The sequence below is a fragment of the Ochotona curzoniae genome, unplaced genomic scaffold (genome assembly GCF_017591425.1).
Source record: "Ochotona curzoniae isolate NIBS_2020 unplaced genomic scaffold, NIBS_Ocur_1.0 contig_2754, whole genome shotgun sequence".
NCBI classification, from domain to species: domain Eukaryota; kingdom Metazoa; phylum Chordata; class Mammalia; order Lagomorpha; family Ochotonidae; genus Ochotona; species Ochotona curzoniae.
Window position 1 is genome coordinate 16200747 of NW_024465582.1, and position 26044 is coordinate 16226790.

At 44.7% G+C, this 26044-nt stretch overlaps 1 protein-coding gene across 3 annotated transcripts; it reads left to right on the forward strand.

Moving 5' to 3' along the window:
* Nucleotides 1–25494, forward strand: SKP2 (S-phase kinase associated protein 2). 3 transcript variants are annotated; one of them, XR_005883529.1, is made up of 11 exons: nt 2–175; nt 673–944; nt 10451–10562; nt 12264–12407; nt 14266–14400; nt 16037–16135; nt 17758–17888; nt 18985–19036; nt 19190–19297; nt 23714–24638; nt 25305–25389. XR_005883529.1 is itself a non-coding variant. In XM_040977466.1 (10 exons), exons 1-10 carry the CDS (start codon nt 168–170, stop codon nt 25363–25365), a joined length of 1122 nt encoding a protein of 373 aa, XP_040833400.1. In that variant the 5' UTR covers nt 1–167; the 3' UTR covers nt 25366–25494. The 3 variants fall into 3 exon arrangements, 2 of the variants coding, with proteins under 2 accessions (XP_040833400.1, XP_040833399.1); XM_040977466.1 differs by lacking the exon at nt 23714–24638 and having other exon boundaries at nt 1–175; nt 25305–25494; XM_040977465.1 differs by having other exon boundaries at nt 23714–25494.
* Nucleotides 25495–26044: the final 550 nt, after the last annotated feature.

Below are 26044 nucleotides of genomic sequence, written 5' to 3' on the forward strand. Positions count from 1 at the left end.
CCTGCGCGCGCGGCGGGGATGGAGCGTTACTAGTGTTCGCGGGTCGGGCGCCGGGGGGCTGGAGCCGCACGCTTCGAGCCGCTGCGCGCCAAAGCGGGCATCCGAGAGGCGGGCGGCTCTGTGGTGAAGGCACCCCAAGTTAAAACCTCCGAACCTTGTGGGCAACCATGCACAGGTAAGCCAATTGTGGAAAAAGGGGGCAGAACCTGAATGGACCGTCTTTCTTCTTTTAGGCCTCAAATACTGCTACTTCTCGTAATGCTGTGGCGAACGCCGTGTTGCGACTAGACCCTTCCTGAGGAAAGTGTGGGTGGATGGATGCTTTCGTGACGGGACTCGGTGCTCGCGTGTTCTTTGGCTTCCCCGTTTTCCACGCACTGTGGGATGGCTCTTCTTCCTTTGGCTTGTTCCCTGCTTGTGAAAGCAATGCTCGAGGCCTTCTGCACAAAGTCTTTCCGGTTCTTTTTTTTTTTTTTTTTTCCTCCCTCTCGTTTTATTTTCTGCCACGTTCCTGGGGAACTTGCCACGGGCGTATCAAAATCAATGTCCCTTGTATTAGTTGGCGGTGAAGGTTTCCGACAGTGCCCTAGCTGGCAGCCTCCTCGATGCCCACCTTGGCACGATTCACGCGTGTGCGCGAGAAAGGAACGCGGGCATTGTGCCCTTCCACAGGAAACACCTCCAGGAGATCCCGGATCAGAGCGGCAACATCAGCACCAGCTTCACGTGGGGATGGGATTCCAGCAAGACTTCTGAGCTGCTGTCAGGCATGGGGGTCTCCGCCCTGGAGAAGGAGGAGGTGGACAGCGAGAACATCCCTCAGGAGCTGCTCTCCAACGTGGGCCACCCGCAGAGCCCCCCGCGGAAACGGCTCAAGAGCAAAGGCAACGAGAAAGACTTCGTGATTATCCGCAGACCCAAGCTCAACAGAGAAAACCTTCCAGGTAGGCTGCAGCCTTGGGAGGATGAGACTGTGGCTTAAGGGGAAAGGCTGCACTGGACTAAGCTTTCGCTGCCAAACTTTGGTTTAGGGTCCTTGACGATGGGTCCCTGTTCAGATGGCCTAAAACCGAATTCGTTTTCCAGGCAGTGGGGCAAGTTGTTGAGAATCTTGGGAGAGAGGTATCTGCAGGTCCACCGTGGGTGTCGCAATGTCAGCCTTCCCCTGCTTCCTGAGAAGGGAATCAGCCTGTCCAGAGGCCTGCTCCATGGCACTGATAAGTAGGAATTGAAACAATGACCTTTTCGGATCCCTTTTGTTTACAAGCCCCTGCTTTGTGCCTCTAAGGAAGGTTTTTGCCTTACTTGCAGTCAATGGACGGCCAAAGTGAGGGCTGTGCTCAGTGGAGGGCACTTGTCTCCCGGGTCCCCTCCCAGGGGGCTTCTCCCACCCAGTGTGTTGCTCTGGCTAGGATTATGGTGTCAGCTATTCAGTTACCCAGCCCCAACCTGTCAGTTCGCCCCAGTCTCCAGCATCCAGTCAGTTATTGCGTCTTCCCCTCTCGCCCAAGCCCTCGTCATCTGCTGCCTGAGCTGTTGGAATGGATTCCAGATTTGAGCCTACTCTTCCCTGGCGCCTTCTCCAGAGTGGGCATGGGTTGACACGTTAACACTCACCCTGTTGTCCCTGTTCCCCAGCGCCCTAGTGCCTGGTTTCTCAAGCAGGTGAATGGCTGCCTTCCACCTGACCAGACTGGATCAGGAACCCAGTCTCCAGAGCCACAGAGTAAACACAGTGCATGGACAAGGGGGATTATCCGTTTTTCCTACTAGTAAATCATTCCAGCAGTAATTTAGCACTTTCCTGCTGGGTACATGCCCCGTACTAGGCCTTGGGGGTGCTGCGGTAAGGCAAAAATAAATAATTCTACCACATGAAACTTCCATTCTAATGAGGGGGTATAGTAAACATGATAAATGTTTTATGTGGTTTGTTGGAAAATGTTAAGTGCTATGTCTAAAAATAAAAATAGAACAAGCCAAGAGGGAGTCGATGCATTGGAGTAGGAAAACAGATTCAGCTAGACAGTAGCCTCTGAACAGAGAGAAAATGGGGCAAAGGAGCAAGCCAATGCAGTGTCTTGCAGAAAGGAGAGCTCCTGAGGCAGAAGCATGACATACTTGTTCAAGGGAGAATCAGGAAGTCATGTTCCAGAAGTTTCGGGAGCTGGGGGAGAGCAGGCCAGATGCTGTGCTGTGACCTAACCTTTTAAAAGCACACACTGATATGCTGAAACTGAACGATAGTGGAGAGCAAAAACCCAGAGACTTAAAGAGCTATGGGGGTTGTGATCAGCAGTGCTTAGATCTGGATGAATTCTGATGTTACAGTCAACAGAACTAGTGGGCTGTTGGAATCATAGAAGATGCAGTCAGTCTAAGCTGGAGTTACTTGGGTGATGGAGGAAAGAACAGTGAAAAAAAAATCAAGACAAAATTGTGTAGAGCCAAGGTCAATAAGTACATTCCTAAAATCTCCCATTTGGTTTTCTTTGCAAAGGGAGTTGCTTAGCTACTTACTTGCTTTGAAAAGATCGTTTGATTTCCCACTCTTTTTTTTTTTTTAAGGAGAAAAAGCCTTATCCATCTTACAGCTCAGGGATCCTTAGGAGGAGTTGGGTGACTTAAAGGCAGTAGAGGATTATAGTGAAGTCAGGCAAATCTAGGTTCAAATCCTCTTAGTGCTATAACCAACCCTGGAAAGATGCTTGAGCTCAGTGTGCCTTAGTTTATCTGTGAAGAAGAGTAACATACCAGTTAGTGAAAATACCAGTTAGAATTGGTTGACTGCATTTCCAACACCTGTTCAGTACGCTGATGATTTTGCCTTTTGCCCTTAATACTGTCAGTCTGATCTTGTTAGTGTGGAATTTTACTTCTTCCAAAACTTGGTGCTACTTTTCATGTCTGGAATACAGCACTCGCAGTTTGGCGCTTGACCACCCGAAAGTGGTGAAAGGGACTCCCTGCTATGAAGCTTAACAGGTTTAGCTTAACGTGACCTGTGCTGATGGCTTTTGACATAAAAGGTGATTGTTCTGTGCTTTCCACATCCACAAAGACATTTATAAAGCGAGGCCCTAAGGGAACAAGAAAAATTTAAGAGATGGCTTGTGTCTCCCTAGGAATTGACCAGTCAGACTGGGGAGAATGAAGAATCAGAGCAGCTCACCTGTAACAGTAGGTGGTAGCTTACAGAGCAGCAGCAGGTGCTCAAGCTGTGAGGCCCGAAGGGAGGGAATATCTTCTGCAGAAGGGAGCCCAAAGCTGCCCATTCAGGTGGGTGTAGGTGATTCTCCTTCCACTTGAAGAAAGTAGAGGTTCCAAAAATGAAGCAAGCTACCAAGCCTGGTCCCATCAGTAAGTATAAGTAGTGGACCTCAAAAATGCAGTTACGCAAAGAGAGAAAAGATAGTGACCTTTGTTTTGGTTATTGCCAAGGAGAGACAGGCCTTAGAGGACAGAGTCATCCAGCAGTGTGCATTTGTACGTGCATAGACGTGGACACTGTTGAGATAGGTGGGGAGGACGGGCTCAGTGGGACAGGGCGAGGGACAGAGGCTGAGGAGGAGTCCCAGTGGGCCGCCAGGGTTGCTGGATTGCCATTCCTGGGAGTTTTGTGTGCAGTCATCAGGACAGGTGGCTTTTGGCTCGGCCAAGACTCGGGTGAAAATGGCTACACCTGCTGTGCATAAATATCTAATGACTGACCCTGGGCTGCAGGTTTTTGCTGGTCCCTTGCTAAGCAGGCTCTCCTTGCAGGCCCCAGTCCAGCCTCACATCTGGCAGCCAAATCATCTTCATTATCTGTTTATTTTGGAAGATAAAAGGTATGTGGGCAACCGGTACCAGAACAGGTCTGATTGGTCCCTGGAGTGAGTGGATAGGAGAAGCTGGAAGAGCAGCCCAGCAGTGAGGTCAGCAATAGGCAGCCAGAAGAAAATCACACTCTGAGCTTGGTAAAGGCTGCTCCCCACCCTTTAAACAAGCAACACCCTGGAAAACACTGTTGAACCAATTTGCTGATCAGCTTTTCCACGGCTGTGAAACTGCTTGAAATTCCAGAACCTTCCACAGTTCTCAAACGGTGGCTCTAAAGCTCAGAGTAGATCAGAAACCCCAGGGGAACTTGTTCAAAGTGCAGAATTCCTTAGATTGTGATCCAAGAAGTCCTAGACCCTGGAAATCTGTTTCAGTGTCCCCCGGGCAAAAATTTTTCTCACAACTTTTTTCTCTCCCTCTTTTTTTTGGGGGGGCGGGAAGAAGAGGGGTCAAGAGGAAGGGGAAAGCGGCCGAGACACAGGTCCCCATCTGCTGGCTTGATCTCCAAATGACCCAATCCTCTAATGGTTAAAGCTAGGCCAGGCCAGAACCCGGAGCTGGGAACGCAGTCTGGGCTTCTCAGGTGGGTGGCAGGGATCTGATTACTTGAGCCGTCGCCGGCACCTGCCAGCGTCTGCTTTTGGCAGGAAGCTGCAGTCAGGAGCTGGAACACTGTAACACAGGCTGCAGGCATCTTGACCGCTTAGCCTGCAGTTCCCGAGTGTCAGCTCTTAGAGCATTTATGGGCTCCTCGCCAGTCACGTTAATTCCCTAGCTCCTTCCATTCATTCGGCAAGCATCTGTGAGGTACGACCATTCTCAGGGTTTGGAATGCAGCTTTGAACACAACAGGCCAGAGACCCTGCTGTTGTGAAGCTGTGTCCTTAATATCCCCCATCCCGCAAGTCCCAGTTCCCATGGTTGCTTTGTTCCTCCCACTATACCCAGGTTTGAACAAATCTTCTGTAAAAGTAAAGGGTTATAAGGCTGAGCAGGGCCCCTGTTTAGTTTTATTTTGTTTTGCTTTTGTCACCTTTGTTCAATTATTAAAAACAAAAATCCGAAATATGAAAAGATGGTATGGTCTTAGGTTTTCTCATTATGGTTTTGTGGGAAATGGAAGGTGAGTCTTCTTATCTGGAATGCCAAAATTTATGGTTCTCTAGAAATGAAGTATGGGAGATTGCTATCTAAAACAAGCTTGAAATGAGCCCCACCTAAAAAAGAAATAGTTGGTGTGGGTGCCAGGTCTTTTGTTCCTTTTGTCCCTGCTTCCATAAGTGTGATGGCATTACACACTTGAGGTGCTAGAAAAAAAGGTGTGTTTATTTAGAAGCAAAGAATTCTGAAATCCATGCAGTATTTTTCATAAGATACATTTTTTGTGAATCTTCATGGAAAATTACGTGAATTTGATGAATTTTTTTTTTGCACCAAACACCTTTTCCATTCTTGTTTTCATTAACTCGTTTAAGTATAGTTTTTGATTATCTATGCCTAAAGAAAGGAACTATTATGAAAGCCAGCGTTTCGGATATGATTGGGATTATTCTGAATCTGGGTGTAGGTGATATTCTGAGAGAGGAATGTGTCCAGTGAAATGAGTTCCCTTACTGCAGCCACTAAATAAACGCATAGGAAACTCTCCCGCAAGCTCCTCTTCCCAGAGGATTTTGAGAATCCTGAGCTGGGATGGGTTTCTAACAGAGGGAAACTTTGTCGCACCTCTGGTAGGCTTGCTGGTCTGAACCATGGGGCTGTCAATATCGTGGGAGACCCAGGACCCTGACTTGATCATTATTTTCCTTCCTCTGGAGTTGCTGTGCAGCCTACGTGGTGTTAGCAGAGGCTAGTGGAGAGGAGACATCTGAATTTCTCTTCTACTCTCAGGAAATAGGCCAAGCATCTGTGGAGTCAGGAATCCAGGAAACAGATGGCTGCTGTTTTGAAATTTAAATTCAGCAAGTAAAATTAGATGAAGCACATCACTGCCTGGATGTCAGCTGGGAGAGCAGCAATTGACGACAAACTTGTGTTCCATCTGCTATGACGTGAGCCAGTTTGGGGGTGGCCTTACATAGGGAGCTCTAAAATTAGGGTGGTCCTGTGGCCAGCTGAGTGGAGCTTCAGTTCCTCCTGTGCCAGCTGAGACTGAGTATTTTGTTAGCCACTGATCCTTGCACTGGATGCTCAATCCATCAATAAACGCTCAATAAATTAATCAATAAGTTATCACTTCCCCGCCACTGCTCACTCCCTGATCTTGATTGAATTCTTTTCTGGTAGCAAAAGGGGTTTAATTCCCAGTTTTCTAAGCTTGTGGAAGAATCAAGTCCTGTGAACAAAGGAACATACAGGCTCTTGGAACAAGCTGGGCTAGAAAGATGGCATGATTTGAAATCAGCTGAGGTTGGATTCCCACTCTGTCAGTCACTGGTTGTGTGAGCCTGTTCCTTTGTCATAGTTACATCTTCTCCTGAAGCCCACCTCCCTTCTCCCAAAGACCGGCACAGTAGTGCCTCTAGTCCATCCAGGGTCCCTGGCTGGTACTGACCCTGAATATTTGTTTTCCTACTCATTTATACCTATGATAATTTGCAAATTAGGTACAGTTAGAAATCAGTAGTAACTAACACAATAGACTAGGTATAACAATAAGTTAAAAATGTGGGGCTATTTAAAATACATAAATTGTTTCTAGAATTTTCTATTTAATATTTTCAAACTACAGTTGACCTCAGGTCATAAGCCATGGATAGCAATACTGTGGACTGAGGGCTGGAGCACATGGTTGTGCTCTGGGACTCTCAGCCTCCTTCCTTCCCTATGCCACTGCTATCATGCACCCATGTGTGTGTCCTGCACCCCCACCTGCAGTGCTTCTTGCCACCTGGCAGACCATCAGATTTCAGCTCACTCTGGGGCATGAAAGTTTGGGAACAGTACAGACAAAGTTTGTGTTTTGGCTCTGCCATCGGATAGTTAAGATCATCTTAATGAACTTATTGACTCCCACTAAAACAGATTTCTCATTCATATCCAGGGTTGCAGCGGTTAGCGTCAGTGTACTTGAGTAAGTGCCCAGTGGTTTTTAGGAGGTCAGGAAACAGTACCTCTCATTGTTAAATTGTTTATTTATCAGTATATGTCCAAATGAGGCCACCAGGCGGGGACTGTGACCTAAACTCATCCTTCAACACTAGTGCATCAGCCATACACCCACAAAATGGTTGTTGAAAGTGCAGTCACAGGGCAAGCTCATCACCTTACAAATGAGACTCTGGTCCTAGCAGGCCAACAGTCTTGCCTGTATATAATATGAAACCTACCTGGCATGGGGGTGTGAGTCACTTCTCTAAATCGTGGCCATGTGGGGAGTAAACCAGCAGATGGAAAATCTCCCTGTCTGTTTGTCTCTCTTTGCCTTTCTGAGTACACTGCTTTTCAAATGAACAATCAAATGAATGAATAAATCTGCAAAAACAATTTTTTAAATGTGCTCAATTGCAACACTGGATGTGGGGCTGTGTAGTACTGGCCTGTTTTGGGAGTTGAAGGGAGTTCTTTGAGCAGGTGCTTTTGAGCTGAACTAGAGGATGACTAGGAGTTGTGCGGGGAGGATAGAAGGTGCAATACAAAGCCGTTCCAACTCTGCACTGTTCTCATGTTTGCATGGCTTCATTGTCTGGCTGTGCTGCCCACTGCATTCACTGCTGTGTCAGATTGTCCTGGGAATGTAATTACCTGCCTCCCCCTGCTGTCCTGACCACTCCTGATTGCTTAGGCTTTACCAGGAGACTAAGAAGCACTACACTCATTTGATTTCTTTCTGTGCTGCCCTTGTCAGCAATTTCCTTTCTGCACTAGTCTTCAGCAGGCACTGTCGACGTCCCTCCTATAACCCACTGAAGCTCACCATTCCTCTACACACCAGAGACTTAGACCAATTTGAGGACTCTGTGTGGGCAGGAAAGCTTAGGAGGTAGCACTGAGCTTGCAGTCATGACCAGCAGCAGATGGTGAATTCATTCCTCAGCATGCTTTTGCTCAGGTGGGACAGCTCTGAGGCAAGTTCTAGATGGTCTCCTGGATTTGTTTTGAGTTGTTTTCGAGAATTAATTCCGATGTTTCTTTGAAAGAGAGATAAAGAAGGAGAGAAATTGTCCACCTGTTGGTTCCTTCACTCATGATCTGAGTCCTGACTATTTCACTTCTGATCCTGATCCCTTCTAATGCACATGAGAAAGCAACAAAGATGACCCACATCCTTGGGTCCCTGTACCCATACAGGATGCCCAGATGGCTCTGGCCAGTCCAACCCTGGCCATTGTGGTCACTTAGGGAGTAAACCAGCAAATGGAAGATATCTCTCTCTCTCTCTCTCTCTCTGTCTTTAACTCTACCTTTCAAATGAATAACTAAATTTTTTTAATAATTAAATCTTAATGAAATCAGTATTAAGTGACCTGTCACTGATGGTGTCATGGAAGGCCCTCTATAGGAGCTGAGGATTAATAGCAATTTGATTTTAAATGAATGGCAGTGGAGGGAGAGGCATTGAGACATGACACAGAATGACTCATTCTAGGAACTACAGGTAGTTCCAAATGACTGGATCACATTTCTAAATAATACGCCTAGTTAAAACAAGCTGGACCCTGGCAAGAAAACTTTGAACTTTATGTTAAGCAGTGTGTGCCTCAGGCTAAATATTTGATGGGTGCCATTCCAGGACTCTGATTTAGACCTGGCCCTGGTTGTGTGGGGATAGTGCCTGGAGGCAATAGTTGTGATGTTTGTTAGCCACCCCAGTGCTCTTCTGCACTGGCCTCAGACCACTTACACAATGCCTGGTGAGATGTGAGGGAGAGAGCTTCTAGTGCTCATAGAGATGGAATTAAAAGGTAAACTGGGGCACTGTTTGATCCAGTTCTTAAGACACTGGTGAGGATGACCCCACTAGAGTACCTGGATTTACTACCAGACTCTGCCTCCTGATCCAGCTTCTGCCAGTGCAGATCTGTGGAAGCATCAGTGATGGCTCAGGTGGCTGGATCTCTGCCATCCCTCTAGGAGATCTTGGATGAGTTCCTGGCTCCTGATTCTGGCCCCAGCTGTTGCAAGCATTTATGGAGCTAATTAATGGATTTAACTCTCTGTCTCTTGAATAAATTTACAAATGTAAAAAGAAAAATGAATTTAGTGTAAGAATTGTAATATGTATACAAAAGATCTTTTAAAGAATGGTGGAAATGGCTATTGTGAACAAAGTATACATGGATTTCAGAAATATTTGCACCAACATAAATGCATTTCTAATTCCATTTTTTGGAGCCTTCTGACATGCTACCCACTTTCAGTAAATAGTGGTACCTTTTAAATGGGGCTGGGAGGAGAAGTACATTGAAAGCATGGAGACTTAGAGGACTCTTGTTAAATTCATCAACACATTTTGGCATTTGTTTGCTGTGTGTGTGTGTTGCCTTGGCCACATTGTATTATCCTAATCTTTTGGACTTACTCCATAAGCCTGTAGATCTGAATTTAATACTTACTCTACAGCTGAATAGATGGATTTTGTGAGACAAAGAAAAAGAAAAAAAAGGATCTTCTGACATCAACTTTACTCCCTGCTCTATTTTGATCAGAGCAGCCAGAGTGATTATTTTAAAACTAGCTCCTCCTGTCATTATTATGCTCAGAACTTTCTAGGCATTCCTCCTGTCATTCAGAGTCCAAGCCATGACCTAGAAAGCCCACGTGTCCTCACCCTTACCTCTCTGATTTCATCCTCTACCACCCCCTTGTTCACTCCCACTTGCTACACCCGCCTCCTTGCTGCTTCTTACACCTGTGACACACCGTGCTTACTCCCACCTTGTTGGTTTAAACCTTTGTTCAGGAAGGCTCTGACCACTGGGCTCAGATTCACAGTTTGTCTCTGAACTGCCCACTCTCTATCACGCTGCTAAATTTTTCCGTATTACACTCATTACTTACAATATATGGCATATTTCTTTGATGTTTGTGAATCCCCTTCACTAGCAGTGTACCTCCAGGAAAGCGACAGGCTTGTTCTGTTTATTGCCATTTCCCTAACATGTGAACTGAAGGGGCTTGGTAGATGTTTGTTGACTGCCGAAACGAGAGCCCCGTTGCTGTTGCTCTGCAGGTGCATGGGCTGCAGCATGCTCTCTGTAAACCTGACCAAGCAGGGGAGGAAGACTCAGGGCCTTTTAACCTAGGTCACCACTGAGGCCGCACCCAGGAGACTGTAAGGCCTCACAGTATGTTAGACATGGAGTAGCACTTAAAAGGGTGAAGACTCCCCCTCTCCCTGCCACCTCACCTACAGTTGTCCAGCTGGAGCTGAAGGCAAGAAGGAGAGCAGAAAAACTCTGGGTGTTCCCTGACTCACTTGCTGTATTCTCTTATTCACCTCAGAATCCGTAGGCAGCAGGTTGAGCAGAAAAATAATTGTGAGGAATAGAAATTCAGTTAGTGTCCATTTCCCCCTTTTGAACCAAATGTTGTGTGAACTTAAATGTACTTGAAAAAACTCCACAGGCCTGATGAGCCAAGAATGAGTGGTGACGGACAAATCCGTGGGTTCTCTGTGTCCTCACAGGGGTTTCCTGGGACTCCCTTCCTGACGAGCTGCTCCTGGGAATCTTTTCCTGTCTCTGCCTCCCTGAGCTGCTGAAGGTGTCTGGGGTTTGTAAGAGGTGGTACTGCCTAGCGTAAGTATCACGTACTCCTTTTGACATGTGCCACACAAGAAGAGCAAACAAGGTGATTTCTTAATTTTGGCCCAGTGCAACCAAGAACCGTGAGAAGGAGAGCAGCCTCAGGGCCACGAGGCATCATCATGCTATTGTTCCTGGTCATGCCCTCATCTCTCAGTGGGAGGGAGGAGTTCCCTGGAGGGGTCGGGCCCTGTTTCTGACAACGTGGCCCCGTATTCAGTCTGGCACGTGTTTAGCAGGTGCTGACTCTAGGTAAAGGAAGTCCTAGAGCTGCATGGACCCACTTTTCCTCCCCCAGGTGGGCCACCAGGTAGGACACGGGGACTGTGGTGTGAGAGCAGAGCCTGAACCCAGCCTCTGCCACCCACACTGTGTAAAGTGGGGATGCTGCTACCTTTTGTACGAGTGGCAAGGAGCAAGGAACTTCTCCAGGTCTCCCATGTGGGTGACAAAGCCCAGACACTTGGTCCATCTTTCACTGCTTTTCCCAGGCATGTTAGTGGGGAGCTTGATCAGAAGTGGAACAGCCAGGAGATGAACCAATACCGACCCATATGGGATGCTGGCATTGCAAGCTGCAGCTTTACCTGCTGTGCCACAATGCCAGCCCCTCATTTGGAACTTTAGCCATACCCATCCTCCTCAATCCCATTCTTTTCCCTGAGCATTTTTCGTTTTGCACTATTTTGGGCCATCTGCGCTAATGTGTCCATGCTTAACAAAAACTAGTCTCATTGAAGAGCTTTTGAACCCCTTATCTAGGAATAATTAAGGAAGTGATTGGAATAATCATTTTAAATTGTCAGACTGAAGTGAATTGAGTTCTCCATATTCAGATCATTGTATACATCTTATCACTAAGCCATCCCAAATTGGAAATATATGAAAAAAGATTGCTGGAAACATCCACAGTAGGATCAAGAAATCCTTAGTAGCACCCTTAAAATATGTTTGTAACATATATGTAAATAATATAATTTTTTAGTAATTATATAAATATTTGAAAAGCAGAACAATAAAAGGAGTAACAGAAAAAGAGAAATCTTCTCCTGGTTCACTCCCCAAAAAGCTATACCCGGGAAGTCTGGAGCAGACGGAAGCCAGGGGCCAGGCACGCCATCCACGTCTCCTGTCTACGTGGGTAGTGTCTTCCACTGTCTTCTCAGGGACATTAGCAAGAAGCTGAGTGAGAAACACAGTAGTTGGGACTTGAAGAGGTTTTCCGATATAGGAAGCCAGTGTCAATGGTGTTAACTTACACCACCACACCAGCCCCCAAATGTCATAGCTGATTGTGTAGCCAACCCTTTACGTTTGAGAGACAGAGTTCCCATCTACTAGTCCACTCCCCAAACGCCCGCAGTGGGGCGTTAAGTGGAGAACCAGGAACTCCGTGCAGGTTTCCCTGTGGGTGGCTGACATCCTAGAACTTGAGCCATCGCTGCTGTCCCCAGGGTCTGCATTAGCAGGGGGCCGAAATCCGAAGGCAAAGCCAGCAGTGACCAGGTCCTCCAGTGCAGGATGTGGTTGTCTTTACTGGAAGCTGAACACAGTCCCAACGCTTACCCCATGTAATCAACCTTAAATCAAAGATGTCTTCGGAGTCTGAATCGCGGGTGTTTAGTGGCCTGATTGTTGGGGACTGCCGGCACATGTGTGATGGACTCACCAAGTCAGTCACCTCCTCTCTCCTAGGTTTGATGAGTCTCTCTGGCAGACATTAGACCTCACAGGTAAAAATCTGCACCCTGATGTCATTGGTCGGCTGCTGTCTCGAGGAGTGGTTGCCTTCCGCTGCCCACGGTCGTTTGTGGACCAGCCGTTGGGTGAACACTTCAGGTAACAGAAAACTCCCTGGGAAAAACCACTTTCTAAATCCTGAGGTGGAAACAGGTCAAAACTTGTTTCTGCAGTTTCAAGCTTCTGACGGGTCATCTGTCATCTCTTGCTAAGTTGTATTGGCAGCCCATTTGTGCTTGGCAAAAGCCCATTTAAATATTAAAATGGATGAGGGTGACAGTTAGCTAGTAGGAGTTTGTTTTGTAATCAAAACTCCAGTTACTACTTAATGTGTGAAAAGGATTTAAAACACATCACAAGTTTTCTTGATTCTGTGATATCCGCATTTCAACTCAGGGCTGCTGGTGGACTTCCCGGGGTTTCTCAAGGCAGGGCCTGGGAGACCACAGAACAGGAACATGCTCAGCAGGGGCTGGCAGACGCATGACAAGCGTGGGAAGAGTCTTCATTCTAGATTTGTAGCTTGGAGCTCCTGTCCTATCATAGACCAGGTATCAACCTGGGAAGGGGAGAACATCTTTGTCTGTTTCATAGGACATTAAAAAAAAAATTCTATTACTGATAGTTTTGCAGTGTTAAGGCTTAATGCATTTTCATCCTTGAGTTGAATAACTAGACACTGAAATGGAAAACAGGCTCAAGACAGCAGAACTAAGAGGAAGCATGTCTCCTGACTTGCCCTCTACGCTCAGTCACCGCCCGTCACCATTTGTCTTTGCCATAGCCCTTCTCTTGGTCTCCTTCATGCCTGAGATTTCCTTTGTTTGCCCCAACATCTGACCTTGGAGAGACCTTCCTAATATGCCTGCTGCCCTGGGACAGGTTGTGCCCAGCACACTGCACTGATGCCCAGCATTCAAAGCCTTGTTTGTACTCAACACTGTCTTTCAAAATCCTATTAAAGTTAAAGCTCCCTTGTCCACTCTCTTCCTTCTTTTAGTTAAAAAAACCATTACTGTTCACCAAGGTGCCAGGAGTCATAGCGGTAATCTGTTAGGTATATGCAGCTCGTTTCCTTGACACCCACTGCTGTTCTAAGTGGGACTGTATTGGCAGCCACTTCTGTACTTGGCAAGATCCCACTTGAATATTAAAATGGATGATGGCGACAGCTAATAGGAGTTTGTTTTATAATCAAAACTCCAGTTACTACTTAATGTGCGCACAAGTATTTTAAAAATGTCATAGAAAAAAAAATCAGACTAAAAGATAATCTTATTTTGGTGTTAAAAAAAAAAAACTTGAAGTTGATTAAGTTTTTCATGCGCTTTGCATGATTTTTTAAGAATTTGTGAGTCAGGATAGAGGGAGTTTCCATATATTAGTTCATGAACTATCTGGGACTGACTGGGCTGCTACTGGGAACTCGATATAGCTTTCCCAGGCACATGGAAAGAGCTCAGGCACCTCAGCCATTAGTGTACACCCCCATTGTCCATGTTAGCAGGAAGCTAGAGCTTGGAGTCAAGCTAGGTATCTCAATAAGGGACAGGGACAAATGTCTGTCAGAATTGTTTGCACCAAAGAAACGATTTGCCTAAGAGATAAGACAGATCTCTGCTGGTTCACTCCCCAGATGTTGCCATCAGCTGGGCTAGACTAAAGCGAGGAACCAGGAACTCCATCCAGTTCTTCCACACGGAGAGCAGGGACTCAAGCACTTGAATATTAACAAGCAGCTGGAATTGGGGGGAGTGGAGCCAGTACTCCGGGCATCTCTAGCTGACTACCTGCCCCTACTCTTGCTTTTTGATTGCGTTGTCTGTGAGCTTAGTGAGCTATTGTGGTTAGGGTCTTCATGGGCTGCTCACCTGGTTATACAGAGAGTCAGATTTGACCTTGAATGTGCTTGTGTGAGCCACCTCATTGAGCCTCTATTTTTTTTTTCTTTGTCCAGCTCTTTTCGCGTGCAGCACATGGACCTATCAAATTCAGTTATAAATGTATCTGCCCTCCATGGCATTCTGTCTCAGTGCTCCAAGCTGCAGAATCTAAGCCTGGAAGGCTTACAGCTTTCGGATGTCATTGTCAGGTGAGTGGGAGCCAGAGCATGTCCCAAAGACAGCTGTGGATTGTTTTTAATTTTGTTCCTTGGATTTAACAAGAGTGCCTTTCGTACCATATCCAGGACGGACGTAGAAACCACCTGGTGCGGTACTCTAGCCTCTGTACAACTTCCCAGGATTCATGGGCCAACACAAGTTGAACTGCTAACTAGATGTCAGACTCTAGGTTAGGCTGTAGAGTCATGAGAACAAACAAGTCATGGAATCATGGTCCCTGCCCCATTCACAGGAGAAGCATAATTACAAGTGCAGTGTGTTTGTTACATGCATTGGTGATGATGCAGCAGCCAGCCTCCTGGGAGAGACTAGTTAAATTGAAGGAGGGCAGCCTTCTCAGAGGACGTGACTGTGCAGCTGAGAATTCCAGATATACAGGGAGGAGCTACCCCAGGTCACAGGTCAGAGGAAGGAGCCTAGATAACAGCTGTGTGGAAACTGAAGTGGCCAAGAGTTGCTGGAGCCCAGGGATCAGGACAGGAGGTGACAGGAGGTTTGGGGAGTCCGGAGGTGGGTTGGCAGTGATTAGCATGGGCAAGTGGGCCACACTGTCATGCTGAGCTGTGGAGAGCGAAACAGGTATGAATCTGGGAACTGAACTCTGTAGGTGCTGTGAGGTGACAGACGACGGAGAAAGTAGACTAGCTAGGGCCCGGTTGTGTAGAAGATGAAGCCTGATACTGGGAAGCATAACAATAGCTACTAACACTGCACACTGGTCTTTATTTTTTATTATTTTATTTGTTTTAATGTTTTAAGAAAAAGCTCCCCCACCCACTGGTTCGCTCCCTGAGTGTCCAGGAGGGAGGAGCTCAGTCCAGGTGTTCCACGTGGGTAGCAGGTACCCCACTACCTGAGCCGTCACCTGCGACCTCCCAGTTTGTACATCAGCAGCAAGCTGGAGTCGGGAGCAGAACCAAGGCTCAGACCTAGACACCGTGATGTGGAAATGGGGGGTGTTCCGAATGTATTTTAACTTCCACATGAAAACCCAGTCCCCAAATTCTTTTATTTTGTTCTCATTTAATTCTGACAAGCAATCCCCGATGTGTGTTCTGGATGTTTCCTTTTTTATAGCTGTGGACACTGAGTAACAGGCTGAATAACTTAACCTAGGATCACATATTTAATGGATAGCTAAATCAAAATCAGAACCTGGCAATATAATGGGATTCAAGAATTAAGCTTCATTACTACAGAGTGTTTGGGAAATATAGAAGGTGACAAATTTAAGAGACACTTAATTAATACAATCTGAGTTTTCAGAGGCACAAGCTTGCTTGTAAGCTGATTCGATATTGGAGTTAATGTTTTATCTTGTTGCCTTTTTTCTTTAAAAAGTACACAGACAAATGTTTTCTGTGATTTTTGGTGCCAGATACTGTGTCAGGTCCTGTATTACATTATTTTGTTTGATCTTAATAATCTAGGCACAAAGGCACGGATTTTGCATCTCTCAGGTAAGCTAAGGCAAAGGCACCTGCTGAGTGTCAGTGGACTGTGGTCTCTGAACTCAGGTCTGACTCCAAGGCCTTGGCGCCTAAAGCCAGCCACTTTCCCAGGAAAGCTGCCTAACCACTGTTGCTCTTTGTTCTCTTTTCCCAGTAATCTTGGTCAGAACTCAAATTTACTGCGACTAAACCTTTGTGGGTGTTCTGGATTCTCTGAATCTGCGCTGCAAACTTTGCTAAGCAACTGCTCCAGGTGGGAAATCTGAGACTTGGTTCAATCATTAATTTACTTGAAAACCAGTGAAACAAAGAGAGAGACAGAGACCTTTCAGCCACTCGGTCTGCTGTGCAGAAGCCTTCAACAGCCGTAGCTGGGCAGGTCAAAGCAAGGACCTGGGAATTCACCAGTCTCCCATGTGCTGTTAGGTTCTCAACTGCTGGAGCCATCACCTGCCTCCCGGAGCGTGCGTCAGCAGTCAGGCGGCATCAAAAAGTGGAGCTGAGGTTCAAGCCCGGTTCTCCAATACGGGATGCCAGTGTCCTGCGTGTCATCTTTACTGCTGTGCCAAATGCCAACTCCAGCCCTCGAAGCTTCCCAGAGCCAAATCAATTCAGTTTATAAAGAATGCTTACCTTGTCACCCCTCTCCTGCTTACTACGTTTGCCACTAAAGTAAAAGCAATGCAGTAGTGTCCTCATGAGCGGCCAAGATGAAAGGAATGTGCTTACACTTGACTGTACAGTCAGATGTTTGCCCTGTTATACTATAGACCTGTTTTTGATCAGATTTGGTACTTTGTAACTATCAACCAAAAGTGTGGGCTATTCAGGTAAACAGCATCTTTTATAAAAAGGGCAGCACCTAGAGGGTACAGCTATCACTGAGTGAGGGGAAACATGGTTTGCAGAGGGCACAGAACTCGTGTGTGGTTTCTAGTGTTCGCTAGTCTTGATGGGATGTCATTCGTGCCTGTGTCTCATAAGTGACCTGTTAAATGTAAACTTTCACCTGTACTGGCGGGATACAGTGGGTAGCTCTACATTTAGTCAGCAGTGCCAGCCTGTGGGCTGTGTGGTGTAACGACTGGACGTGGATTTTGAAATGCCCTTTGCTCAGTTAGCTGAGGCAGAGTTGGAAGAACTTTGTCTTTTTTAGTATCTGCACCAAACAGTAATCCGCAGTGTAATCCATCTCTTTTTAAAAGCTTGTTAATGTTTACTTGTGTTTTTTGAAAGGTAGAGAGCTACAAATTGTGAGAGTGACAGCTTACACATGCATGTGTATGTGAATCCATCGATTCACACCCCAAGTGCCTGCAACAGCCAAGCCTGGGCCAGGCCAAACGCAGAAGCCATGAATCCAGAAACTGCTCCCGGATGTAATATGCATGACAAAACTTGAGCCAGCTCCTGCTGCTTCCTGGTGGGCATCACTAGCAAGAAGCTACGTCACACCAGAGTGGGACTCAATCCCAGGCATTCTGATACAAATTAATTTACTGAGCTACAAAATCCACCCCTCTTTCAATTGTGTTTAAAATTTCTCCATGATGAATCTTAGACTAGAATTTCTACCTCGGTTCTTGGAGGTATGAACCGTGAAGAGTAGCGTCTGCTCCCTCCACTTCCAGAAGGGGGCAGCATTCACTAAGGCTTGTGCTCAGGTGCCCTGAGAACTATGAGGCCTAAGTGGCGCAGAGGTGTGTGAGAACAGGGCCAGGCAGTTAGTTCCAGGTGAGCAAATGTAGCTGCTTCGAGAAGCAGGTGACGGCATGCAGTGGCAGGGAATCTCTGGTTTCATGTTTTCTGTGCAGCCTGTGACAAACTTCCCGTGTGATGGTTTCATGTCTGCTTTCTCACCCCTCTTCGGTGCAGACTGGACGAGCTGAACCTCTCCTGGTGCTATGAGTTCACTGAGAAGCACGTGCAAGTGGCTGTCGCACACGTTTCAGAGACCATCACCCAGCTGAATCTCAGTGGCTACCGGAAGAACCTCCAGCAGTCAGGTTAGCGCTCCCAGGCCTGAGCCACCGGGGCCTTCTCAGCTGCAGTGCTAGTTCAGCTTTGCCTCACCTCTTCACCTCTCCTAAGTGCTGTGCTCCATATGCTGTCTCATTTAATCCCATGCATAGACCATGCTCATTATTTAAATGAGGTAGTTGGTGCTCACCAGGGTTACGTGAAGCCAAGCCTGACCAGGGCAGGTTGGGAACTCTGCGCTCTCCCACATGGGTGGAAGCAATCCTGTTACCTGAGACATGGCTGCTGGCTGCCGGGATGGAGTCAGGAACCGGACCCAGGACTGCAGTCCCGGGAGGCAGATTGGTAGAGGAGAGGCTGGGGGCTGCTGAGCAGTGCACAGCAGAGTAGACACACACACACATACAGTCTGGCCCTCATGTCAGCAATGGCAATATGCTGTAAGTTCATGGTTGTTAACTTTTCAATTCATTCTAAGCAATGAGGCTGTCTGAATGAACAGACAGGTCAGATGTAGTTGCTAAATATTATGCTGCTCATAAACCTCACCATTTGGTTATGCTTTGTTTTATTTGTATAAATACCAAGAGAAAATCTTGATTTGCAAAAAGATAAGTGATTACAAATAAAAAAAACACTTATTCTAGAATTCAATAAATCATTACTCTTTTGTTTTTACATTTAGAACTTTTAAAGCATGGAATTTATTTGGCTTTATTTCTTGAGTTGGAAAAGTACTTTTTTCCAGTTGTTGCAGGAACGTTGTTTCGGTGACACACAGTTTGCTTCACTGACTGGAAGAGCCGCCATTACCATTGTCTGTGTGTACTGGTGTTGGGGTTTATTTTTGCTGTTGTGGGTGGGATGCCTTTTTTCTTATGTTTTTTTCAACCACTCACTGCTGATACATAGATTAATGTTGGATTGTGTTAACATTTTACACAAGTCTTTTCATTTCGAGTAGTTTCCTAGGTGGTAGAACATTTTATATACCAGGATGCTCACTTGCTTTTCCTTCTAATGGTGACCACAGGCGTGATGCCGAAGGACAGCAGTCCAAGCAAATATCCCAGTCTCTTGTCTCCTGTGAAAGTGACCGTTGTGTGTGTTTGTTTTTCCTAGATGTCTCTACCCTAGTTAGAAGATGCCCCAATCTTGTCCATCTAGACTTAAGGTATTTTTTTTTTTTTTAATTTCGGATTTTAGATCAAATGTTGAGAGATCCTGATTGCTTCTTGTGTGAGAAAGGATCTGAGTGCTGAACTGACAAGTTGCTTTTCTGTAGGATGCGTGGGAGATTTTGGTGACTTCTTTTACTGTGTTTCAGTGACAGCATCATGTTGAAGAACGACTGCTTTCCGGAATTTTACCAGCTCAACTACCTCCAACACCTCTCCCTCAGTCGGTGCTATGATATAGTTCCTGAAACTTTACTGTGAGTATTTTTTGTGTTGATTGCTAGAAGGTAGCAATCAACAGAGTTATTGCCTGGTAGAAAAATGTTCCAGAAATAGCAGAGATTCAAAATGTCAACATTGCTATCAGTACACCACAAACTGGCCAGCAGTGACCGGGAAAATGAAAAGGCCAGGGTGAGTTTCCCATTGAAATGTTTGGTAAAGTTGTCCACAGTTATTCACTAAACATTTAAGTGTAGTTGTCAGCAGTTTTCAATGTTGGAATACCATGTTTGTACTCATGAAGAGCCACAGGGCTCCAAGACTGTTTTTACCCATGAGGCACTCTAGTGACAAACTCAGTGCAGATGGGTTGGTTGTTATTTCATTGATTTCCAAAGTTTTTCAAATCCCAGTCAATTCCAGAAGTTTCCATCTAGGTTTAGAGGAAAACTTCTATAGTCTGGCAATGAAAGTCTGGAATGGTGAAGGAATAGCAGGAATAACAGCATGTCAGTGGACTAGATCCTAAGAATCTGGGGAGAGGGTGAGACAGTTTTAAGGTTCAAACCAGTAAAGTGACTTATCCAAATGTTGAGGGTGTTACTGACTAAGCTGGCTATAGATCCTAGGTCCTCTTGGTCAGCTGCAGAGTCTTCTTGAATATAGCTTCTATTGATTGTCCTGTATCATCCCAGAGAGCTAGTCTTCCTAATGCCAAATGTAGCAATTTTCCTAAGCCACAAGAGGTCAGTGTCTTGGATCTGGCCATGTGCCCTTCTTTCTTACTGCAGCCAATATGCCTGGAGTATGGCTGCAGAACTCATTTAGTGCAGTGCTCAATGGAAGGCTGGTTAGCTTTGGTTTTATACCTAAGGTTGATGAATTTGAACAAGGGATAAATTTAGTTATGAAATTAGTCATTTGGATCTTGTAAGTTCAAGAATTAACATATAAATCAGACACATTTATTTACACAGGGTTAACTAGAAAGATGACAATAGTCTCATCATTGTGTACTTTAATGAACCAGCTTCATCTTGGGGCTCAGGACCTGAGGTGATCTCTTTGGAAAACCATTATCTGCAAAATTAGTATCAGTCTTTCTCTGCCTGAGTCTCAGTTAATAGGGTCTAAATGCATAGCCCTGCAGCCCTTACTAAAAGCGCCTGCCCTCTGTATTCTCTAGCATCTGCCCAAGTTGGCTTTTTCTCTCTCACCCATTCCTTCCTGTCCTTGCCAGCTGAGCACCAGCTCCTTGGCCTCTACTGCCCTCTGGGGAGTATGGTGAGAATTCTGTGGTGGTTTTCTCCAGAGTATCTATCCATGTGTCTTGCTTTCGGTTCTCCTTTGCAAAAACAAAGAAGCTAATCAGGTAATAACTCCCCCTGACACACACACACCCCTAATGCTTTTGCTCTTTCTGAAGCTTAGGTGAGAGAGAAATGCTGTGAACTCTCACAGAGTAATACTTTCGTTCAGTGGAGAAACAGTAATAATAATGCCTGCAGGTGGGGTGCATTGCAGGTGAAGAGCTTGGGCTTGAAGTCACAGAGCCAGGTGAGAATCCTCACTGCGTTAGCACTATTCAAAGTCTTAACTTGAAATAAGAAAACTGGGAGCACCAGGATTCTAGCAGCTTAAACGACCAGACCACCGGAATAGTGAGACGAGAGTTGCTGTCCTTGAACTTTTAAAAGTTGTATTCCTTTAGGCGTTATGTAAATAGTATGATTTATTTTCTGAATTCCCCAAAGATGAGTTTGTTGGTGGCCTAGCCTTTAATTTCTCAAGGTAAAATATATTTCCCCTCTAATTTCAATGATTCTGGCAATTGACATTAGAAATTGGTAGTAAAGGGCCCGGCGCCGTGGCGCAGTGGTTAAGGTCCTCGCCTTGCACCCCCCCGGGATCCCATATGGGTGCCGGTTCTATCCCAGCAGCCCCGCTTCCCATCCAGCTCCCTGCCTGTGGCCTGGGAAAGCAGTCGAGGACAGCCCAAGGCTTTGGGACCCTGCACCCGCGTGGGGGACCCGGAAGAGGCTCCTGGCTTCGGATCGGCATAGCATCGACCGTTGCACTCACTTGGGGAGTGAATCATTGGACGGAAGATCTTCCTCTCTGTCTCTCCTCTCTGTATATCCGCCTTTCCAATAAAAAAATAAAATAAATCTTTAAAAAAAAAAGAAAAAAGAAATTGGTAGTAAAAATTCCAGGATGTCTCACCAGTAATTTCCAGAGATCCATCCAAGCTAAAGAACTCAACGTGGCTAATTACCTTCCGAAGGAGAAAATAAAATTTAAAGTACTGGAGAAATGGTAGGTTTTTCTTCCTGAGAGCTGTCTCAATAAATTTAGCTTTTTACTCCTTAATTGGCCCTATTTTTCATGTCTAAAATTTCTCCTAAATTATTCCATTCCTCATACAAGTAAGAAACCAGAGCTGAGAGAGTAATCTGATTAGAGATTAGGAGAAACTAATGTAGTTGAATCATTTCAGGTTTTGTAAGAACAGGTTTATGTGTGAAGTAAGCAGTAGGCCTGTAAGTTTATAAATATCTTCTATTAAAACCAAATATTTTGAGTCAACCTGTGCTTTTTAACCTGTACTTAAATTCAAAATAATTGCTCTCACACCATTCTTTTTACTTGGTTTCTTTTCTATATCTCCTGTTACATTTTCAAAAATAAACCTTGCAAATTCTAAAAACTCTTCTGGATGTCTGAGTCGGGACATGATCCTTTGCTCGCCGCCCCTTCTACGGCTACCTTCCCCCACTTAACACATTGTGGTTCCTTCCTCACCAGACCTCTGCCAGTGCAGTGGCAAGAACATTTCCTCCTCCGCCATCTGCCACCCTTTTCCTTGCTCCCACTTAGCTTCTCATTTTCAGTGTTACCCCCTGTGGGTGAGTCACAGTCCAGCTTGGACACCACAGGACAAGAACTGCAGTTACGCTTGTTTCTTACACCAGAGCAACTGCAGATCGGAGCAGGCTGCTGTCACCTTCAGTGATAATAATTTCTGTATTGTGATCGTTCTTTGATACCCTTGTTTCCACATTCCAGAAATGAGTTTAACAATAATAGTCGTTTGGTTGTGCTTTCTTCTTTCTGATCTTTGATGATCTCCAGATCTTTCTGTCCCAGTAGTAATATTTGGTAGTGTTTTTGTATTCTAAGTTGTCCATCATTTTGTACTGGATGAGATATGTATATATCAGTATCAATCAATATCAACCACAGATGGGGTTACTCCAGAGACTTTTTGGAGTGTAAAATCAATTCTGTGGGAAGACTGGAGTAACAGGTTAAACATGAACGATGCAAAGGTCAGCTGAACAGTCTGGGTTCTGTAAATATCAAAGGTTTGGGGCCAGGTGAGTGACATAATTTGAGCTGGATTTTGGGGGAATGCTTTGAACATTGCTTTATAGAACAGCCTGGAAGGGAGAATGGCTGGAGGCAAGGTTACAATTACTATAAAGGTAGGTGTTTGGGGTTTTGTTTTGGTTTGGTTTTGGCCTGAAAGCAATTATTGACAATGAGAATAAAGATTTTTAACTCTAGGTCATGAAACTGTTCCTTGGGATTTTATTGACATTCTAAAATAAATGTTCCACTTCCTGGACTTTGGACTGTATGTCCCAACCTGCAGCAAATATAGATCAGAGAGATGAATTTCTAGGCACACAGATCTGGATTCAGAGGAATCATTACCAAAACCAAAAAGTACTCATTTCTGGGGAAAGCCTCTCTTTTTGGCATAAAAGAAATCAGATAATCAGAAATTAGATATTTCTAATCAGAAATTAGATATTTCCTAAAAGAAATATCTGAGAAGAAGCGTGGCTTATCTGTGATGGAACGATGCACTGGTCACCCTTTTTTTCCATCCAATTATGTAACCCAAAATCATCTTTGAAAATTCACTAGTAGGTTCCATGATACATAATGGACTCGTTGGCTGTTAGCTGCTATTAAGAAGCTGTCAGCTCCACTGACATTTCCTTCTACTTTAAGTAAAGCTGAGGTGTGTACACACTCGGATGGCATGTAACCTGGACTATCTCCAAGTGTTGCCACAGAAAGACATTTACTTTTATCCTCACTAGCTTGTTGGTGTGTGCTCACAGCAAAGGAGCCCTGTTCAGATCACTATATCCATCAAGAATGGAGAAAGGAAGCAAATGTAGTCAGATATTCAATAATCCTCTGTTTCTCAGGGTGCCAGGGCCTCTTTCAGCCAAAGGCCTGCTGTGTCTGCCAAGGCCAGCTGCTGAAGCCGGATAGCCTGCGCTCGCCTGTGTGAGTCTCAAGTCTTCCCTTGCAGAGTAGAGTTCCAGGACATATTTTATAGACTGTGATGTGAATTGTAAAAGTTGGGTCATAGATGTCTAGTCCAATTGGTTCCTTAGATAGTGCTACTCTAAAAGTCTCCTTCTTCTTTGCAGTGAACTTGGAGAAATTCCCACGCTAAAAACACTACAAGTTTTTGGAATCGTGCCTGACGGAACCCTTCAACTGTTAAGGGAAGCCCTGCCTCATCTACAGATTAATTGCTCCCATTTCACCACCATTGCCAGGCCAACTATTGGCAACAAAAAGAACCAGGAGATTTGGGGCATCAAATGCCGACTGTCACTGCAGAAACCCAGTTGTCTATGAAGTATTTATTGTAGGATGAAGTCTCTTTGGAACAGGCAGGAAGCCCGATGTCTGGAGCACTTGGCTAGTGTTAGCCTTGGTTTTCCCTTTGCCTTTATTCTGCAAGTATATTAAAGAACAGCTGGAGAGGGAGAAGGCAGGTACTGCTTTCTTGAAGTGACTAGAAAAGCTTTTGTTACTGTTATGCTCTTACGAGCCTAGGTTGTAGGCCTCTTGCAATTTCAGGAAAACGAGCCTGTAACTTGAGGATACCCAAGAGAGCCAAATTTGAGCCACCTCTTCAAGTGCCCTTCTTTTACTAGCCTATTTAGAATAAGTTTTAAAACTATCATTGGAAATTTTTTATAGCCTCTATGATAACTTTTCTGTATTTAATTTTTCAGCGTTGTTTTATAAGAGATAATTTGAGAGAATAATAGCCATTTGTATTATGGGCTGACTAGAATCATGGGATGGTAGCATTGGAAGCAATCTCTTCTAGGGATTTAAAAGAAAAAATGCATTTCAATTCATCCTTCAGACTTGAAATTCAGCTACTAGGAAAGAAAAAAAAAGCCCTATGTAATTCATCTTAAAACTTAAAAAATGGAAAAGGACCCACCAGAGATACAGAACTGATCTCCAGGCCCAAGAGGCAATTTTCCAAGTCAGATTAATTGAAGTATCCTTTATCGGTCATTAATACACTGTGTTCCCAGAATCCTAAATTAGGTAAGGAAATAAAACTGTGGTTTTCTAACTTTAAAATCAGATTATGTTATGAGTTGTTCAGCTTCTAAAATGACTAGTTTTGTTTCAGAACTGTATTAACTCCTTCTCCATTCTGAAGTTATCTGTTGTTTTCCTGTAGTGTTGAGATTCTTGAGATTATTTTTATATTACTATGGAGTCACGTTTTGTGTTGTCTTTTTTTCATTTTAATGATCTCTTATAATTGCTTGAACTGTCTACTTTCTGTGGTTATTGGACTTAAGAGTTCCCTAAGAATTGCATGTTCCTTTAAATCAGAAATACACTAGAGCAGACACATGTGTCATGCCGTGTCGGAGCAGTAAGCACTACATGCACCTACACAGGAGTTACGTCTCGGGTATTGGAATACGAATAATTTAAAACACGTACCAAGCAGGTACTGAAAGTAGAGATTATATTCTGCCTGAAAAAAAAAAATCACATTAATTTGAGTAGATGACCTCCCCATATTTTAAAAATGCAACAGAAGTGCCAAAACCCATCATTTCTATTGCCTTTTTTAAATAGTATAAAGTGCCCTTATCTGCTCAGAACATTTTAAAGTACTGTTACACAGGAATGATTACGCTTCAATTTCGTAGTAGTTAAAAAGTGCTAAATACTACTTGAAATTATTGTTTACAGATTAGTGACAAGGGCTGGTGACAGGATCCGGTTGGACATTGACTCCGGATGCCCTCACTGACAGTATCTCTACTCCAAACTCAAGTCCAGCCATAAGCTATTTTGCCAACACGTCAGAGTAATCTGTATTTTTGTATGTGATTTCTACTTTTATAGGCTTGTATTAAAATAAAGCACATTTTTATAAAAATCAGGACTTAGTTGTATCTGTTCTATTTACATGGTTAAAATCAGAACACATTCAGTATGACTTGCACTGTGGCTCAGAAACTGCTCTACAGACCTTTCTAAATCGGCCTGAAAGATGATCCTGTGGACCCGTTTACTGCTGACAGTTTATAATGCACTTTTTAAAAGTGCTAAGTATGAGGGTACTCCAAAAAGTTTGTGGGGAATGGAATTCAGATTTTATTTTGATGCAGAAATGTTATGAAATATGCATATTTTTTATTGTATTCATTTCCCGTGAACTTAGAGTATCTATATATTGGTGTATTCTTTTCCTTAAGATTCTAAAACAACCCACATATAAAATATTTCAATATTAGTAATTAATGTAATGGTCATGTACTCTCAGCTAATGACACTTTAAAAGTTTTTAAAGGCAGCATGATGGAAAGGGGGTGGTACAGATAAAAGAGCTCATCCAGCTGCCAGTTCATTCCCCAAACTGCAGCAACCGCAGGTGGTTGGCCAGGTCAAAGCCAATGCCCGCAGCTCTTATCTGGAGTCTCCCACAT

Bases quoted from the DNA above. Each gene is read 5' to 3' on its own strand.
- SKP2 (XM_040977465.1), top strand. The intron at 10,563-12,263 runs GTAAGTATCACG...CCTCTCTCCTAG, and splicing joins AAGAGGTGGTACTGCCTAGC to GTTTGATGAGTCTCTCTGGC. The intron at 19,037-19,189 runs GTATTTTTTTTT...ACTGTGTTTCAG, and splicing joins CTTGTCCATCTAGACTTAAG to TGACAGCATCATGTTGAAGA.